The sequence below is a fragment of the Cnephaeus nilssonii genome (assembly GCF_951640355.1).
Source record: "Cnephaeus nilssonii genome assembly, chromosome: 8".
Classification (NCBI taxonomy): Eukaryota; Metazoa; Chordata; class Mammalia; order Chiroptera; family Vespertilionidae; genus Cnephaeus; species Cnephaeus nilssonii.
In genome coordinates this window covers 23,695,281-23,708,076 of record NC_137079.1, presented here as the reverse complement: position 1 = coordinate 23,708,076, position 12,796 = coordinate 23,695,281, and the positions used below count along the sequence as shown (strand labels likewise).

The 12,796-nt window shown below is 43.0% G+C and overlaps 1 protein-coding gene across 6 annotated transcripts in view; it reads right to left on the bottom strand.

The window, feature by feature from the left end:
* Window positions 1–1,031: 1,031 nt before the first annotated feature.
* TACC1 (transforming acidic coiled-coil containing protein 1) overlaps window positions 1,032–12,796 on the bottom strand; it is a 100,431-nt gene continuing 88,666 nt past the window's right edge. For all 6 annotated transcript variants that reach the window (XM_079778571.1, XM_079778573.1, XM_079778570.1 and 3 more), the window contains 4 exons: window positions 12,047–12,207; window positions 11,124–11,230; window positions 7,791–7,911; window positions 1,032–6,698 (listed from right to left, as the gene is read on the bottom strand). In XM_079778571.1, coding sequence (XP_079634697.1) covers window positions 6,630–6,698; window positions 7,791–7,911; window positions 11,124–11,230; window positions 12,047–12,207 — 458 coding nt within the window. In that variant the 3' untranslated portion in view covers window positions 1,032–6,629. The remainder of the gene's footprint in view (window positions 6,699–7,790; window positions 7,912–11,123; window positions 11,231–12,046; window positions 12,208–12,796) is intronic.

The following is a 12,796-nucleotide window of genomic DNA, read 5'->3' as shown; positions in this document are numbered from 1 at the left end:
GGAGCGCCGCTTAGCCAGAAGCCGGGCTCACGGCTGACAAGTGCAGCAGCAGTGGCGGGAGCCTCTCTTGCCTCCATGGCAGCACTAAGGAGCAGCGAGCAGGTGGGCAGTAAGGAGCAAGGGGTCCTGAACATCCCCCAAGGGGTCCCGGACTGTGAGAGGGCACAGGCTGGGCTGACACACACACACACACACACACACACACACACACACCAGTGCATGAATTTCGTGCACCAGGCCTCTAGTCTAACAATAAAATTCTGTGAGAGAGCAGAAAGGTAATTTCTATCTTATTCTTCTCCTAACTTCTTAGAAAATGATGCAATTTCTACTCTCTTTAGCATTTGGTAAATGGCAGCGCCACCTCCTCCAGTCACTTTCAGGAGTCCCCTCCTGGAGGTTCAAGGAGCACACTAGTGAAAAACATTTTTCGGAACTTTATAGGCTGTAAGGTCTTACAGTGCAGCCAATGGTCAGCAAGTGACAGTGGATCCCCACCTAGGTTGTAAAATGGAGCCTCTTATCTTTTCCTGCGATACAACGTATACAATGCCCAGCCCAGTCCCCCAGCCCTTTAAGCAGAGAGTTGGCCTAGCTGGTACTGAAAAAGATTTTCCTGGTATTAACCTAGAAGAGACATAAAACATCAACTATTTTCTGTGGGCCATTCTGCAATGTTTACACAGCACTGGCTTCTTGGGATGACTTAGGTTCTTATGACTTGAGAAATGCCAGGGCAGACAAGCAGTCTGGAAGCAAAACCAACAAGCTCCCAATTACTTTGTTTGCACAGATGCAAAAGCGTGGAAATTTATATGGTAAGGCCTGAATTCCAAAGTTTGTTTGTTTTGTTTTTAATTACACACCCAACCGAATGCATAAAAGCCCATAAAATGAGTGCAGTGAAAAAATGTCATCTTTTCTATTTTTAAACTGAAATATGGAGCTCATAAAAGTGAGGCTGTCGTAAATTTTCACTTGGGGACAAAAACCACTATAACCAGGAAAAAATGCATACACACACCCAAACGTAACAGTGGTAAACAGTTTTTATTCAGGCAATGAAACATGGAAAAAATATATTAGTAATCATTATAATAATTTCATTTGTGTGAGTATAACTTTTACAAATATTTACCTGACATATAAAAGGGAAATTACTGTGCATATAAAATTTATGTAGATGATTACTCCACACAGCACAATCCTGATAGCAGTAGTCAATGCAGCGTCCATTCCTCGAGACGAGGCTCTCACACACTAAATGGCACCCGTGGGGACACAGTGGAAGCAGATGTGCAATTAACTTTTACTTGTTGGCACATTAGTACACGTGGGTATCTACTGGCAAACACACTTGCTAACAGCAACACTGGAAAGTTTACTGCCACCTCTGAGATTTGAAGAAATGCCTGGGTCCTGTCCCATCGGGTAGGAAGGACAGGACTGAGGCTGCAGGTATGGTGACACCTGCCCTGTATCTGGACGGGGGGTGGTTTCCGAGTTCAGATTTTCATAGGTCCACTTGGAAATTATTAATATAGAATATAGGTTAACCATGTGACTTGGAAATGCGTTTTGGAGTGTATTTCAGACACCACTGAAAGGCAGAGGCGGAGAAAGTGGCATCTTTATAGTTCTAAAGAATCGATACAGGGAAGGTTCAAGCCACACCTCAGCTCCATTTCTGGCCTCCTCCAAATGAGTTAAGACTGTTGGCATAGCACACAACATCTTTATATTAGAACTATAATCTGAATATATATATAGATACATATATATATATATATATATATATGTAATAGCTGTAACCATATTATAGTTAATAGAGTCATTCCTTAGGAATCTTGTTTGTCCAAATCTAACTGCATGCTAAGAGGCACAGAAATGGGATTGCATTTGGACAAAGAACTATGAAAAGTGCAACCTTTAGTCTCCAGAATGCTAGCTCGGCACCGGGGAGAGTCTTCCCTAGAAATGCTGCTGTTTATATTACCTTCCAGAGGAGATCCTTAGAGAGAAGTGTCTGATTTCTTTAGCTTTACTATATGGGAGACTCAAGGTTTGAGTGATAAATTGCTTTCTAAAAATCACTGGGATCTGGAGGCCAGTCAAACCTTTTTGGACAGAAGTCTCCTCAAAATATTTCTATTAACATCTCTGAAGAAAATGACTTCTTACACCTTTGGCCTGACATTCTGGGATTCCCAGACTATATTTGTTCTTTAATAAGCAAATAATAATCTGCTATCTTTAAAATTCTTCGGAATATATACATCTTTACTTTAAAATCCTTTGCCTGAATCATTTCATCTTTCAACGCCCAGTTTCTCTATTTCCAATAACAGGATAAAGTACGAAACCAAGTCCAAGAGCAAGCTCACATGGTCACAAAACCACAATGAAAAGACAGTTCAGCGAGACTGCTAATTGTAGTGAAAACCCAAAAGGAAATAAAGAGGGAGCTTTGGGGCTTTTACACCACTAGAAAAGGATGTGCTGGATCATTTTCAACTAGTGCACACAAGTTTACCGATGCTTGCTCGTTAAAAATTCCATTGTGAGCTTCCAAGCCCCCAGCAAGCCCTCAGTTACTTTTATTTAAAGTGAGCGCTTCCCTCTGGCTGCTTTTAGACAGCCCAGGAACACTGGGGGCAGTTTACTCCTCCTGTTCACAAATAGTTCTAACTCAGGGCTGTCCAACCAAGATCTAGGTATTGGTGTGAGAGTTGCACAAAGCGCGGGGCAGGTGGAAAGGGTAACTGGCTGGAAAAAAAATTCAACTTGAGCCATCCCTCAAAACCAAACATAAATCTTTCCTTAGATTCCATATCATACTGGAAGGCAGCCAGACCCTCAGATGTGTTTCTGCACTTCCTAATTTGGGCTGGGTCTGAAGAAGCTAGAAACCACGCGAGAAAACCGGGCTTCTCAATATTTCCAGGACAGTTTTACAGAACAAAAGGTATGGGCAGGCCTTCAGAAGCTTCTCCCAATATAGTTCATCTCAGGAGTTCTGACTGTAACCAACTGGCCAACCACGCAACAAACTGTTCAGTCTCCAACTAAAATACTTTAAGATCAAGACTATCGACCTAGCTACACTGGCCAAGTAAAAAACTTAAGCAATGTCTCTGGATCCAGCGTCTCAACAAGATCACCGGATACTTCCCAACTACAATCTAGGCCAGCAGCTTGCATTCATGTCTTTCCACTTTTGTAACAGGGTTTCCTAAGGCCTAACAAGGAATCTGGCTCTCTAGGGGCCAACTCTAGGCTGTCTTCTTACTCCAGAGTTCTAAAAGTTTGGAGTTGATTTGTTTGTTTTGTGGGTTTTTTGTTGTTGTTGCTTATTTTTTAAGAAAAATAAACAAAGATACTTTATTCTGTCCAGGAGAGTCTCTTGATTTGCCAGCTGCACAAGCTACATTTTTATTCTCGTTGGAGAATATCCACCTATTACATTCGAAGGAAGAACATGTTCTTGTAACGGTCATGGCTGAGGGGCCAGAGGCAAATATTACCTAAACCGGGGTCCTCTCGTATTCCTTGTGCAGCAACTTCACTCTAGGGTCTAGTTTTTAAGGAATCTCTTTTACCAGTGTGCTGGGGAAGGATTGTCGTCACCTGTTTTAAGACATAGCTACCTTTTTTATATACACAAGAAACCTAAAAAGAGGACTAGGATTTACAATGGAGACCATCTATAAGCCTTCCATGCTTAAAACAGACCAACAAACAGAAAGCAAGTAAACATGGACATGTCACCAAAATACAGCAGCAAAAAGGTTTAGCAATGTTTCTTTCTGCAAATGCAGTTGCTTTTCTTGGTAGGAGAGGGCTAAAGGAGGAAATCAGCGACGCCACCTGGAGACACCTCGTTCCACTGAGCTAAACTACAGCACAGCACTCACACTAATCCAGGGACTGTTTTCAAAGCCCAAATGATTGTCCCATCACCTAGCCAAACACACATCACTTCTGTTGTTCTTTTTTGTACAAAGTGGTAAGACCATAGGCTTTAAAATACAGCCTAAGCACCAATTGTGTAAATGCATATTGATAAAATGTGACTCTGGCTTTAAAAGGCATTATTGACCTCCTTGGGGCTAAAGATTGCACGCCTGTGAATAGTACACTTCTAAAGGGAAATTCGCGTTTGGAGATCTACAGAGGCTCTCCACCTGGCACAATTCATTGCTGAAGGTGGATCATGCAATAGTTTTACAGAAAAAGCACGAAAACTTACAGGTACTAAACATAGTGCATGTGACCATGAAGACCTTCAGGTGGTAAGGTTAAGACAAGAGCGCTTTCAAACACCTGCAGGATCTGGTTTTGCCTATCAAATGCTGGGGAATTTTCCTTTTGGGGATTAACGGCCTCTCCCCTCGGAAGCAAGCCCAGGAGGAGCCTGAGGAAGGGGGTTCTGTGTGTGCGGGCCTGCTCCCTGCACTCCCCGCCTCCACTAGGCAAATGGCCTCTGTTTAAAAACACTCAAAATGCGCTGATTTTCAGAGTGGTTCACATGACTTTTACTGCCCGTTTTGTTAAAAATTCTGACTTAAGTTTGAAAGGACTTTTTTTTGCCTCCAAAGAAAAAAATCTGAAAAACAAGACATCCCATTTGTGAAAAAACAACTGTTTCTTCCCCTTTACTTGCTGATGGGGTTACAGTTACCCTTTAATTATAAGATCATCTAAAACTTTTACAAGAATATTTTCTCAGCGTATTTCAAATAATCAAGAGGAAATATTGGTTTTGCAGCAACAAGTGAAGCAGAAAAGAAATGGCTCTAGGACGGCCTAGCCTCACCCAGTTCTTAGACCCAGTTCCTAGGCCCAGTTCCGAGGGAGCCCCACTCAGCTGTTCCTGCAGGAAGCAGCCACCTACGGCCTGCAGACCCACCCAGAGGGGCCGCGCTCACACTGGCCAAGGCTGAGGAGTATCCAATACCCAGCAACAAATGTTATGGCAAAGTCTTCCCTGGACGTGAAACCTGAGCTGGGGTCATGAGTCATGACACCGGTCCGGTCAGGGGTTTCCACATGTTCAATCCCCCAAAATCCTGAAGCTGGCATTCTGAGCCAGGACTCTATTCCAAAATTAGTTTTTACATTTATGGAAAGAGGCTCTTCTGTAGGTTCTTATTTGACTATACTCAGGGGAAAACAGCAGCATATGTAAATATATGTGTTTGTATATGTATGTCCATGGGTACTCAGAGCCCCTTCTTATTTACAAATTAGAAGTAACAAAAGCCAAATTACCTCCTCAAATAAAACCACCAATACTGAAAATTAAATTTAAGAGGTGAAATAAATATGTCACACACAAAAAATCAGAGACATGGTGAACAGGAGATGATCCCAAATAGTAGCCATGAAATCACAAGTTTAGCGCACTTGGAAAAGCAAAGTGGACTTCAAAATGAATTAAGAGGCTGTGGTGGCGCCACGTTAGGACGGAGGGGAAGGAGGTGGAGCACTTACAAGGGTGCGGGAGTGGGGTTGGACCCAGGGCTGCAGCAGGCCCCCCCCTCCCTCCAGCCAGAATGGTTGTGGGGAGATGGGTGGGGGAGACGATGCCGGTAAATCTCAGTGGGAATAATTTGAGAGAATTATTTGAGGGTTCATTTGAAGGCCTGCTTTCCCTCCAGTATTGAGATTTATCCTGCAATAAGACAGAACTTATTGAAAGGAATGCGTTTGCAGCACTCCTTTTTTGCAATATATAAATCTTGGTTGCAATTTAATAACAAAAGTGAGCTTTGGAACATTTCAGGCCTGGCATGGAATGCAGCTTTTACACAAGTTATAAGGAAACTAAGGTACAAAGAGGCCCAGGGACTTGTCTAGCTCATTTATGGCATGCTCTGCTTTCTCCAGAACTGACCTTTGGCATGTGCAATAGAAGGCACCAAGCACACATTCATCGTCATGGGAATCCCAGTGGTGCTTCTGCCCCGATAGATGAATGGTCCTAAAAATTCCACTTCTGCATCTGACTTTGATTCCTGCTCGTGTGCAAAGTTCCTAACTGCTTATATGTATGCGACATAGAACTGAAAGAATTAAGTTTAGCTCAGAGTTCTCCAGGGAGCAAAAGGTGTGGGTGCTTCCTCAGCCATGAGTCTCTTTTAAATGGTAAAGCAGGAAGAGTTCCTAAAAAGCTGCTCTTCGCAATTACTGAGAACATTATTTTTCAGAACCTATATGCCTCTGAAGTGAATTAGATGTGGCAATGGGAATCTTTGAAGTATGGGAGAATATGCTGTTCATGTTACGGTGTGGTTGGAAAAATATTAATAAGGAAAGTACATAGCTGTAAAAAAAAAATGAATTAAGACAGAGAAATCACAAACCCAACTTAGCAGCCTGTCTACGGGACCACGGGCGGCGCTGTGAGGACTCCAGGACGGCCTGATGCCGCTCCTTCGGCGACGGTGCAACACTCCAGGGTTCTTCCAGGGCTGTGCGCTGGCAGCAAAGCGGGACAGGCAGCAGTGGGCATGTGCTTTTTCCAAGTTTTTTTCTCTGCAAAGGGGCAACAATTCCTGGATAAGGCAAGATACTGTGGTCACGACAGAAGCAGCCAAATGCAGATCCACTGAGCGAACAGGGGAAACTCAGTCAGTCTTTCCCAGCTTTGCAATCAGCTCGTCGCAGATTTTCGTCAGTTCTTCGATTTCTTGGTTCTGAAAGACAAATGATACGACTGTGCAGGTCATCGGTGTACTGAGATAAAGGAAATTATAACCAACAGTCCCCAGACTGGCTCTACTCTAACTCCGTGGCTCTTTCTACATCTTTTCTCCTTGAAAGAAAGGAGAGCACTATACCTCCCCGCCTGGAAAATGCTCATGTGCAAAAAGTTGTGCTTAAACTGAGTAGGGGGTGAGGTTAGTCACTGGCCCTCTGCAGCTTGTCCATGAACCCCTTACTTCTCAAATTTTCTTGTTATCATAGGAATTACCCAGGGTACCTGCTAAAAACACAAGTATCTGGGCCTCACTCAATCCATTAGCATCTCCAGGGACCTGAGATTCTTGAGTCCTCATATCCCAGGAACTCTGTCTGATTTTTTGTCAGAAGCCATGGTAAGAATGCTGTCCTAACTTAATGGAGGCCACAGGCATGAGTATACAACTGGAGACATAGGAAGGAAAACACTAGAGGCAGACAAACACCGAAGTCTGAGGATCGCCGAGCAGCGAGCAATAGAGACCACTGTTACCACTAGTCACCTACAGCAGCTGCTCCACCACCCTCCACTGTTATTTGGGGCTGGGTCAGTCTTCCTTGTGGGGCTGTTCTGTGCACTGTAGGATGTTTGGCTGCATTTCTGGCCTCTCCCCACTAGATGCCAGTAGCATCTCCTAGTCATAACAACCAAATATACCTCTAGGTGTTGCCAAATGTGCCCTGCATGGTAAAATTATAATCATGGGGAAGACGGCTTTTATATTACATTAAAACACCACCACCACCACCCACACAGAGAGAACTTTTTTTTAAAAGGGAGCCTAAGACCCAACTAAACAGCGTTTGGTCCCTGAAGTTCAGTTAATGCCACTTCCTCTCTGCGCCCTGCCTGTGGACAGTTCCCACCAATGTGCCTGGGAATTTCCTGGTTTGCCTTGTTTGTTTCCCCCCTGAATTGGCTCAGAAAGGAACTGGATTGAAGTGTCTGGGCAAAAAGGCGAGGCCTCTTTCATCCAGATCCACCGCCAGCTAGCCGCTGCGGAGGACAGAAACCCAGGTCCCTGTGGTCACACCCCTCTCCGTACCTTCTGCTGAAGGGCCCTTTCCAGGGACTCCACCTTCATCTGCTCTTTCCGGAGTCCCGCGTGGAGAGCTGCACTCTCAGCCTTGGCTTTTGTTCGAACCTGAGCAATCTCTTCATTGGCTCTGTTTAGGTTTTGTTTGTAGAACAAAGGGACAAAAAGCACATGGTTAGTCATCGGTCAGTGCAAAAGAGTCAGGACAGTAACCACTGACATCTCTGAAACAACCTAAACGAACTGACTTCGTGACAAGAGAAAAACAAAAGGAATCAATGACCTAAATAATTCAATTTTAACTTATAAACACTCAATTTACACACAACTGCTAAGCAAATTTGCATGGCGCAAAACAATGGTAGAGTTAATCTCAAAGGCCATGGTGTCCTTCAAAATTCATGTCACTGGAAAATGAAATCACATGAGTTTCTACAACAATCAAATTAGTTTTGTGGGGTTTTTAACCCAGTACAATAGCAGGTAGGATCATCCTCGGGATCATCACAACTAAAGAGGCAGAATACTAACCATCTCATTTACGACACAGTCCTAAAAGTGACTTTACCATTGTGGGGCAAAGGAAACTTTTTAAAAAACATAAATGTCAGTTGATAAATAGCCAATTAACTGACGAAAGGATGGTAAAAACTCACTAGTAATCAGAGACATGCAAATTAAGGTGGTAAGTCTTTAAAATCCAGACTGGGGAAAATTAACAAGAATGATCTTGTCCTGTGTTGGCAGAGATGCAAAGAAACAGGCTCACTGGGGGGATGAAAACTGGCCATGTCTGTGGAGGGCAATGTGATAGTAACCACTACAGGTTAACATGTAAACACCCTCTGGGCCAGCAGTGCCCTCCCTGTTAGTATCCCATCCACAGCAATATTCCCACTTGGCACAAAGGTGAATTAGATTACACTATATGTTCTGACATGAGAAATGGCCATGCTATACTATCAAATGAAAAAGGAAACTTTGTAATATGCTGCCTCCATTATACTTTTTAATTTAAAAAGTCAAAGCTATTATGGGCAGTATTTGTCAAGGCACAAAGACTGGAAGGATACACAATAAACTTTAATAGCAGTACCTCTGGGAGTGGCAATGGGAAAGGGGGGAACTTCAAAGGTTTTACAAATAGTAAGACAGAGAGCAAAATGTACAAGTATGTATTACTTTTTAGTTAAAAAATAAAGTTGGATGCATCCTTCATACCACTCCCCAGGGTAAATTCCAAATGTGTTGGATTTAAGAATTAAAAAATTAAGCCATAAAAGTATTAAAGGGAAAACATAGGAGAACTTTTTATATTCAGCCCAGGGGAAATCTTTCTTCCTATGACAGGAAATCCTGACGCTGTAAGAAAAATGACTGCTAATTTCACTACCAAAAATACATGTCTACACATCAAAACCACTACAAGCAGAGCCAAAGGGTAACTGACAAGCAGGAAAAATTATTTACCACTCATATCACAAAGGGCTGTCATTCTTAATATATAAGTACTAGAGGCCCAGTGCACAAAATTCATGCACGGGGGCAGGGGGTTGGGGAAGGTCTCCTCAGCCAAGCCTGTACCCTCTCCAATCTGGGACCCCTCGGGGGATGTCCGACTGCTGGTTTAGGCCTGATCCCTGGGACCACTAGCTCCTAACTGCTCACCTGCCTGCCTGCCTGATAGCCCCTAACTGTGCCCCCTGTCAGCCTGATCACCCCTAACTGCCCCTATTGCTGGCCTGGTTGCCCCCAACTGCCCCCCCCTGCCAGCCTGGTCGCCCATGCAGCCTGCTGTTCAGTCGTTTGGTCATCCCTCACTAACCCCCCTGCTGGCCTGGTTGCCCCACGCAGCCTGCTATTCAGTCATTTGGTCGTCCCTCACTAATCCCCCTGCCGACCTGGTCGCCCCACGCAGCCTGCTGTTTGGTCGTTACGGTGAAGGTGTTCTGACCAATTTGCATATTACCCTTTTATTAGTATAGATAATGTCTATAAGTAACACATATATAAACTGACAATAGAAAAACTGGCAAAGAACAGTCATTCATAGTAAAGCAAATATCTGTATGGACAGCTGCTAAATATGTTCAATTTCACTCATAAAATAAACATAAATCAAAACTACAATAAAATAAATGTTCTGTTGCTTGCCAAAAAACAACAACAACCCAGAACAACAATAATAAAAAACCCAACCGACTACACCGAAATACCATTTTTCATCGATTGTATTTGCAGAAAACCAAAAATCTGACCTGTTGGCAAAGCTGTAGGGAAAAGAGACACTCATACATTGTGTAGGAATATAAATTAACTTTTTGCACTCGGATGTCGAGTGTGACTCGACACGGTTAGCATCGGTAGCAGCTCTTTTTATACTCTTTGAATGTATCAATAATTTGAAATATAAAAAAATCCAAATAAATAAGTTTGTATGAAAAGAAACTCCAGTTTTTTATTCTACTGCCGCGCTTTGTAAAATCTGGGGTATTTAAAAAATTAAATCCCGAGTAGAATAAAGGAATCGAGAAAAAAGCAAGCGAGTGCAAAGGGTTAATAGAAGTCTAAGGAGGGCAATTGGACAGTATCGTAAGTATAAGTTCCTATATTCTTTGGCCCAGCATTCCTTTCCTATCATACAGATAACTCCCATGCATGCCTAATGATAATCATAAAAGGTTGCTTATTGCAGCACTGTTGGTAGCAGATTTTAAATAACCTGAAGGTCCAACAGGGAGGGACATTCCAACAATGGAATGATACATTCCAACAGTGGAACACGCCACACGGCTGTTTTAAAAAGTAAGGAAGCTCTTCATGGATCGATATGGGAAGATTTCCAAAATACATTGCTAAAAGAGAAAAGCGAGGTATGCTATCATTTGTATGAAAAAGGAGATTCTCACAACATTAAAAAATGGTAATTATTGAGATGGAGGTGTTGGCTAACACTATCATGGTGCAATACATCAGTGTATCAAATTGACACACTGTATATCTTAAACTTACACAACGTTGTATGTCAATTATGTCTCAATAAAGCTGGGGGAGAAAAAAGATGGGGATAAAAGAGCATCTGGGAGGATAAAATAGTGATGACCCCAGGAGAGGAAAGAGGAAGAAACCCAGGGGAATGGGCATGGGGTGGAGAGAGATACTGTATATCTTCTTATTCTTTTTAATATTAGAACATAGGAAGAGTCTACCTATTCAAAAAAGTAAATACACACGTGTGTGTGTGTGACACACGTCATCTAGAGTTGCAAAACAGTGATTTCTTCCTTGCCTCCATCAATCTTCACATCATGAAAAATAAAATTCTTATGTGCAAGCTCTTACTTGTCCAGTTTTTCTTCTGCGTGGATCTTCAAAGCCTGATACCGCTGTTCCTCCTGCTTAACTCTGGCTAAGTAATCCTGAGCACATTTTTTCAAGGCTTCTTCATTCTGTTCTCAAATGACAAGTGAAAATAAAAGAAACAGGTCATTTTCTTTTTCTTCTGCTAGTGACACACCATGTATCAGAGTCCTCATTTTTTTAAAAAACAAGAAAACCCAATTAATTCAGATGCCTTTAAATTATACTGTATGGTAATTTGAAACAGGCACTAATAAATCTACCGAAGAAATTCTAGATAATTTCTTCATGTATAGGTAAGGGGCATATTTTAATTTTCATACAGCAAGGTTCAATTACACTAGTACACCTGCTTTAGGAAGGCAGTTATTCAACTCTGAACGTCAATCTGATTCCCATAGATAAATTAGCCAGTCTCATTTTTATTTTAATATGGACAAAAAGAATGTTCACTGCTATAAATGTTATCTCATTGACGGTAAATCAAATCAATACACCTAAATTTGAAACATTACTTTTCTCTAGAATATGCAGCCTAAACTTTTCAGGGCTATCTCTACTTGTCCAGTTTTTCTCCTTTTACTTTTACTAATATTAAATTGGTGCATTATCAAAATGAACATTTCTAGAATTCTCCTAAAGTCCGAGGGTTCCGCAGTTCTTATACTCCATGCCACACTCTGGTTGTGTCTGGGGTTTATGGCCTGACCCAGGAGAGGAATGACGAAGACACGCCATCCACAAAGAAAAGGGGGGGAGGGGACCCTCCAGCTTCCCTGGAACAGAAGATACAGGCCCACAGGGGCCCTAAAACCCAATTTAAAAGGCTACCCGTACTCCTCTGGCATACACATCTGACGATCCACCACCACAGCACAGAGATTCCAGAAGAAAGGACATGCTACCTTCTTGAACCCTTCCAGAACACCTTTCAGGTTCTCATATCTCCTGAAGAGATCAGAAAGGGACCTTTCCACAGAGTTAAGGTCAGCCAGGGCCTGCTCCTTCTCCATGGTCAGTTGCTGGAAGCTTTTCTGAGAGGTCATACTTGTCCTTTGTTCATCTTCTGTGAATCACAATCAAAAGCAAAGGCACATTCAATCAACAAACAGTTAGCAGCTGCCCTCCTGAGCTAATAAGCAGTGTTCTCGCTGGTGGGACCCAGAGTGGACATTACGAAGTCCCCACTCTCAAGCACTTACATTCTGTGGGAGAGAGATGTGGTGACGACAAGTGATGGGGGAATCAAGGCAGGGCAGGAGGGGGGTTCCCTTTTTATAGAGAGTGACCTCACTCAGGAGAGATCTGAACAGATTCCAAGCAGATGAGGGGAACAGCTGTGGCAAAGGCCACGTACTGGGACGGTATTTGGTGACGAGGACAGAAGAAAATACCACTTCAGTGCTTAAGTGTAGACAGACCTGACTCTGATTTCAGGAGTCAGTCCTTACAACACTGGCCAGAAGTTCTAAATCCAGTGCAGGAAGATCAACCACTGCCGTTCTGGAAAGGCACCATGGGTCTGACAGCGGAAGGTACAGCGGGCAGTAGAGTGAGAACACTGCACCACCTGGGGGTACGAGCGATGTGCCTAGGCTGCCTGTGCTCTGGGTACAGAATCCAAGTGTTTGCCAGCCTCTAAAATGAACTCAGCT